Below are 6766 nucleotides of genomic sequence, written 5' to 3'. Positions count from 1 at the left end.
GGGTTTTTTTTCCTATTATCTGTCTGATATTATACTGTCACGACATTATGACAGTTTTAACAAATATGAAAAAAAAAACACACAAACATTGTAAGTTTTTCTTTCTTTTTTATTTTTATTTTTAAATAACGATTAAAAGTAATTGAAACACACCAAGCAGCCGCCACTAGATGAACTATCTGAACTGTAATATAACGGGACATCTTCTGCAGCGCCCTCCATCCCCGCTCTCTCTCCTCTGTCTTTCCTGCCTCTCTCGACCCCCCCCCCCCCCCCCCCCCCGCCCCCCAAGAAATTCCTGCCTGCGCGTTCACGCCTTCTCCTGAAGCTCGGCGGCGGCAGCAGCAGCAGAAGAGAGGAGTCAGCCTCCCACGGCAAGGAATCGATATTTTTAGCGCCTGGTTCGTATTGCAGTGTCGCCAGAAGCGTCTTCTTCTTCTGCCTCATCTTCTTTTTGAGGGCGACGCAGTTGGAGCGCGAGGGGGCTACGTGACTCCATAGACTGCGCGCGGAGCGTGGAGGACAAAACGGGAGAGACTTCACAACATCCGCGAATTCCCAACGCACCCCCTACTGATGGCCGGTCCCGAGCCGAGCCATCCCGAGCCAGCCTGCCTGGAGGCGCAGAAATGGATCGAGGTGAGTCAGGGGGAACCTCCAACAGCACACTTGGTTGAAACGGGCCACACCGCGGTATAAATAAAGACACGGCAGCCGTCGGGTCGTCACCTGTTGGGGGGCCTGCGCAGTGTCGGGTTACCGTTCGGGACAACAAAGTTTCAGCCGTCGCTAGGCTGTCAGTTGAGCCTAGCAACGGAGCTAGCTCTGCGTCCACTTCAACACTTTTAGCAAGCAAGCAGCCAGGCTGAGATCACTGAGGTCCAACCCGCCATTTATCAGCTTTTATCTGGTAACGTTGCTGCCGGCCAGGCGTTGAAACGCCCTCACCCTGCCCCCGACCCCCTTTCCCAGGGAAGAAGGGATTCCGGTTGCCATGGCTAAGAAACCGGGCTGCCTACCAGCATCTGATCGCACCGGATGAGATTATCATTTATGCTTTGTTGCATCCCATCATCATCATCATCATCATCATCATCATCATCATCATCATCATCATCATCATCATCATCATCTGCCTCCCTCCATAAGCCCCTGTAGAACAGAATTCTGACCTATTTTTACTCCATCACTGCTCCGTCCTGTACAGGCTGAGGCATTAAAGCCCCGAGGCTGCAGCAAGACGACTTTCATCTGGATGTTGAGGCGTTCATGTTCCTATTCTGCTCCCAGTTCAGTTCAGGCTCTGAGATGCTTCACTTCCAATTAAACACCTACTGGACAACAGCTTAATACACTTTAAATGGTTTATTATTTAGGTTTAAAATATCTAGCCACCAGGCAAATTTATTGACACTCGTGTGTGTGTGTGTGTGTGTGTGTGTGTGTGTGTGTGTGTGTGTGTGTGTGTGTGTGTGTGTGTGTGTTTTAGCATGTCTCACCTTGCAAGGCCCATTTTTTCAACAAATACTACATTGTGAGGATGACTGCCCCTTATGACAGCTAAAGAAAAAGTGCTGTTTTTGAAGTTGTGGGTTAGGTTTGGGACTAAGGTGTGAACTGAGTTTAGATTAGGCTTAGGGTTAAGTGTGTACTGGTAACAGTTAGGTTTAGGGTAAGGTTTGTGTCTGGTGAACCATTTCTGGGTTGATTTGTTGTATTATTCTGATCAAGGATCCTTTGCAAAAAAATGGTCTGTTTTTAGCAAAGAGCATTAGATTTTTATTTACAATGTCCCATTCAGTAAATCAGAATATTATTGAACGGCTCATTTATTTCACTGACTCCATCACCAAATGAAACACATAATATAGATTTAGTAGAGAAAGACTAACACTTTAATTTCTCTTAATATCGGTGATTTCCCATTTACAGTCAATGGCATTTTCAAAAGATACTTTTAAACAAATGAGACTCATCTGGGTATTTAAATAAAAAAATCACCACTAGTGGCCTTTATTGATAGTACCCTGACATAAAGTGTGTGGAGAGAGAAGGTGGGGAAGGCACGCAGAAAAGGTCTCAGGTCTCAGGGTCTGGAATTGAACCCAGGACTGTATATGCGGTGCTCAGTCTACCGCTACACCATGCAGGAGATCCATATTCTAATTTATTGAACGTGACTGCACAGCGTCCCGGTATTTCAGAAACCGTGACTCCTGGAACTCTAACAAAGTTTCTTTTGGAAGAGAAACAAGTGGAGAGATTGCTTTGCTGTTGAAAAGCTCCATCTCATCAAACCAAGGGACTACGGTTTAGACCCAGTCGTTTTTGGCAAACTCCCCGAATTTACGTTAGCGATGGTAGGACAGAACAACCTTTTTTCGGCCTCTCTTTCAAACAACCAGTTGGTAGTTGGATAGCATCTGCTGGTTGTTATGGAAAACCAGTCCCCCCTCAACCTCCCGTCCACCCAAATGCCCCTCTGTTGTTTTCTCTAGCAGCTTTGGAGATTTCTTTACCTCACTCACCGTCGTTCTCACAGTGTGAGGTGGCAAAATAACAACCATTTCGTCACTACATGTCACATCTGGTTCTCTGTGTACCAGGCTTTTATACACAGGAGGGAGATTTAAACTGACAGTTAGCAGTTACTGTTTCAAAATGATGAAAAAATGACAATTTGCACCGTTTAAAGAGCCTTTAACTCCAGTCCTCAAGGGCCCATGTCCTGAAACGTTTAGATGCCTCTCTGTTTCAGCACACTTGGCTCCATATTAGCTGTTTGGAAGTATTTTTGGAAAACATGGACCTTCTTGGTGTAAAAGCCATAGGAGCAAACTGACCAGCTATGTATATAATTAAGTGTAAAAGCCAATGCAAAGTAAACAATAATGAAGAAACCGAAACTGACAGGAACAGTAGGTTGAATACCCTGGTTGAACAGTCTAGAATTTAAAAAAATATTTTGACCAATATACATATTGTATTGGTGCATCTTTTAAATTGAGTCGTCTGGTGTTTCTTCGTTTTTTAGTGTACAGAAAAAATTATAACCATCATCAACAGTTAACACAGGCATTTAATTGCTAATTTTGACCTTTCCCATTCAGTCCTGTATGGGAAAGGTCATACAGTGCAAAACATAAAACATAAAAGTGCAACTTTAAACATCCAGCTGTTTTTCATGTTTTGTCTTCAAATCATTATTTTTCATGGAAATGTTTAAAACCTACATTAATAATCACCTGGGGACAGTTGGTGACCCACAGTATTTAACAGATTTTTTTGTCCTGTCGTTAGTGTGAACTGTCTCCTCTGGGTTAATACTGGCCTCCTAAGTCTTAATCCCCCCTGCGGTGTTTTTGCTTTGTCGTCTTCCTGTCCCCAATTCTCCTCTTATTTTGGCTCTGACTATTTCTAGGGGTGTATTTATACTCGCCCACAGGTGGAGATGATTTAGAGTTGACCAAGTTGCCCTGCAAAGCTCCAGTGTGCCGTTTCTATGAAGTATGCAAAGTGTATGCGCACACACAGGCACACATACCAGTCAGCATTGAGGCTTGGACACACCCTGGTTGGATGACACTTGTCACTATGGGAACATAACACAGACAGGCGCTCAGGTGTTTCCAGGGTCCAGTGAAGCAGATGAATGATCACAGAAGATATAAAACGGTCAAAAAGATGTCTAAACTGTTCGAAGGTGGTTTAAAACCAGCGACAGGCTGGTTGATTTTCTGCAGATTCAGCAGTTTACCTCTGCTGGTATTGACCTGCAGCATGTTGCAAATACTACGGTCAAGCACATTGGGAATAAACACAGGAATGTGTGTTTGTGTGTGTGTGTCTGACTTAGCCTGTGTGTGTGCCAAATGTCATAGCTGTCCTGGAAGGATTAACTCCAGTAGCTCCAGACAGCCAGCTGTTTCTGCATGGTAGAGGAGTGTGAGAGCTGAGTGAAGGAATGTGAAGCAACAGCGGTGAAGATGTCTGCTCTGTTTCATTGTTTTTTTGATAGCTAGACTCAGTCGTCAAGAAGGTCAAGTTTGACAAAGATGCAGTTATCACCCAGACATCTCGGGTCTTAGAGTAGTTCTGACCGGATATCTGTAATCTGTGAGGCTAAGCTGTAATAAAAGTATCTGCTGTTGAGGTTGGCTGTAAATCCGGAGGGGGAAAGCGCTTTTGCAGCGGCGCTTCGACGCGATGGATCGGTTTGTCTCTACAAATCAGACAGTTTCCATCAGTGCTTGCTTGTAAATCTCGTTTAAAAGCACATTTTTACTCGCTGGCCCGGGTGTTTGGTGGAACCATTGATTTTGTAATAAAACAGAAGCAGCCGCGTAGGAACAGAAATGGCTCACAATCTGCCCTCATTTAGGCTAATAAAATGAACGACATTGACTGTAGAACACTACAGTTGCTACATGCTGTGATCTTCTCGGAGGGGGCAGGCAGCCTGGTGGGCAGGGCAAGGGCCATCTTGTGGTAGCATTCATCTCCACATCCAATCTAGGGCTGAAGCCATTAATTGAATTAATCGATTACCGAAATTATCGTCAACTATTATAGCAAGTGATTAATTGTTAACTGAATATACATACCCCCAAAAATGGTCATTTTCAGAGAGAACATAATCAAAGCAGTAATTAACACCAAACTGTTTAAAAATATAAACATTTTGCATAAAAGAAACAAAACACTTATTGTCTGTAAATGTGTTCTATCCACAGCTAATCTGGTGGCAGTTTTAGCTTCACCTGGTTTAAATTCTGCAAATAAATCTCTTATTAGTCGCCTTTTGCTATCTAATTATTAATCAGTAAATCCAGAAATGAATCACCACATCAGTCCTTCACTGTGCTGATGATGTTAAGTCGAGGAAAAACAGCTGAGCTTTTCACAGGCTGAAGGACTTTTTACCTGCAGATGCATCCTTTACTGATGATGAAGCATTCACTAAATGAACGCTGTTATTTCATCTTAGCAATGTTTTTTTTATTTAAAAAATATATTGAATTATTTGTTTATTTGCATGTTTTAATGTATTTCTAATATTGTATAAAAAAGTGGTTAAACTAAAAATCTGCAGAATCTGCCAAATCTTTATTCAATTAATCATCAGAATAATGAATAAAATAATCAATTAGTAAAATATTGAAATATTGTTAGTTGCAGTCCTTATCTAATCGCAGTCCCCTGCTCTGCAGGTCTGTTAACACATACTCTTCATCAGTGCTGTTAGCAGGGACTAAATGACAGACATTGTTTCTTCTTTAATATGTCTCTGTGTCCATTTTGACGTGAAGTAATTCCTGATGAACAGACTTTGCCACTTAACTCCATGTGCAGCGACCTTAACATGAGTCCACGAGAAACGTAAAAACTTCCTAGGGTCACCATGTTGCCAGTGCTTCCTGTCTCCTCCACATCCTAAAGATGAAGAAGACCTCTGAAATCCATTTAAATAGGTCACTGCTTATTTGTATTTATGTGACATTTACAGTGCTCTAAAAGCCACAGGGACATTCAGTGGATATGCAGCCACCACTAATTTAATGTCCATCTCTGTAGTAAAAGGAGATGGGAATACTGTACGCCTCCATTTAGTACACACATGCACGCACACAGTTTGGACAGATGGACACACGCGTCGTAAAATAAAGCAGCTGTGATTGAGGTTTGCTGAGCTGAATTCAGAGGGTGTGATAACCTCCCATATTGCCTGTCATTGCATCTGATTTGATTCATACACACATATTATTCTGTGTACGCCGGTAGCCAAGCAATGACATTTCATTGCCAAAGTCACCGTTGTGTGTGACAATAAAGTAAGTTTAAGTCTAAAATAAGTGCAATAATTACTATTTGGATGATTTTGTTTTTCTTGTGTCTTTTTTTAAATTAAAGACTGGATTATAAAAGTCTTCAGTCTGGTGCTTTGGTTTCTACTAGACCCTTTTTTTCAAGGACAGTTTTGCTCATAGAAACTTCATTGTCCATTTTATTTGTTGGTTTGGTTGTTTCATTTGTTTGGAATATTGAAAATATCTTCTAGTTCCAGTGTTGCATGTTAATTAGAAATGACTGTTTATTGATCTTTTAGAATGTGCTCTTGCGTTATTATGCCATTGCCACCATATTACTTGAAACTGGTCTCAAAACGACAATATTATTGTTTATCACAATAACTTCTGGGACAATTTATTGTCCAGTAAAGTTTGTTCCAGTGACAGGCCTACACACATGCTGCCTCCATGGTAGCTGCTGCTGCCATTCACCCTGTCTGCACAGAGCAGAGCACCACGCAGACAGAGGCGGCTCAAGTTACCATTACTGGCTTTAAAATACCCCTGAAGCTTTTGGCTGGGTTTTCATAGGAAACGTAACTTAAAATACACCCTGCTTTTACATTTAGACATGTTTTAAAATCCCCCCTTTTCCTTTTGTTTAAGACTCTGCAGCAGCTTTTCCTCTTGGATTTCTCTTTGGGTTTCAGCGCACAGAACCAGCACCTCCACTTTGCACGAACTGTCTGTAGCCCACGCTACCTACACAAAACACTAGAAAGTGTTCCCATTAAAAAAAATTTAAAAAAACACCATCTTCTGGAGGTAAATTATGCATGATCAGGCTGTAAATGTTTCATAGACCCAGACTTCCTGAAACATTGGAGGACGTGTCAGGAGTGAGGGAACTTTTCTAGAATTAACTGATTTGTGTTTTTTATTCCGTCAGTAAATTTCTGGATTTAGTTTTTATGATG

The 6766-nt window shown here is 42.0% G+C and overlaps 1 protein-coding gene across 5 annotated transcripts in view; it reads left to right on the top strand.

The window, feature by feature from the left end:
* Positions 1–294: 294 nt before the first annotated feature.
* The window catches only part of LOC102236939 (LIM and calponin homology domains-containing protein 1-like), a 34598-nt gene continuing 28126 nt past the window's right edge, over positions 295–6766 (top strand). For 4 of the 5 annotated variants that reach the window (XM_023333468.1, XM_023333469.1, XM_023333467.1 and 1 more), the window contains exon 1: positions 295–639. In XM_023333468.1, the coding sequence (XP_023189236.1) occupies positions 577–639 (63 nt within the window). In that variant the 5' untranslated portion in view covers positions 295–576. The remainder of the gene's footprint in view (positions 640–6766) is intronic. The other variant, XM_023333470.1, reaches the window with a different exon arrangement.

Source organism: Xiphophorus maculatus, chromosome 5 (assembly GCF_002775205.1).
Source record: "Xiphophorus maculatus strain JP 163 A chromosome 5, X_maculatus-5.0-male, whole genome shotgun sequence".
Lineage (NCBI taxonomy): Eukaryota > Metazoa > Chordata > Actinopteri > Cyprinodontiformes > Poeciliidae > Xiphophorus > Xiphophorus maculatus.
The sequence above is the reverse complement of the archived record's forward strand: the minus strand, read 5'-3'. Positions and strand labels throughout refer to the sequence as shown.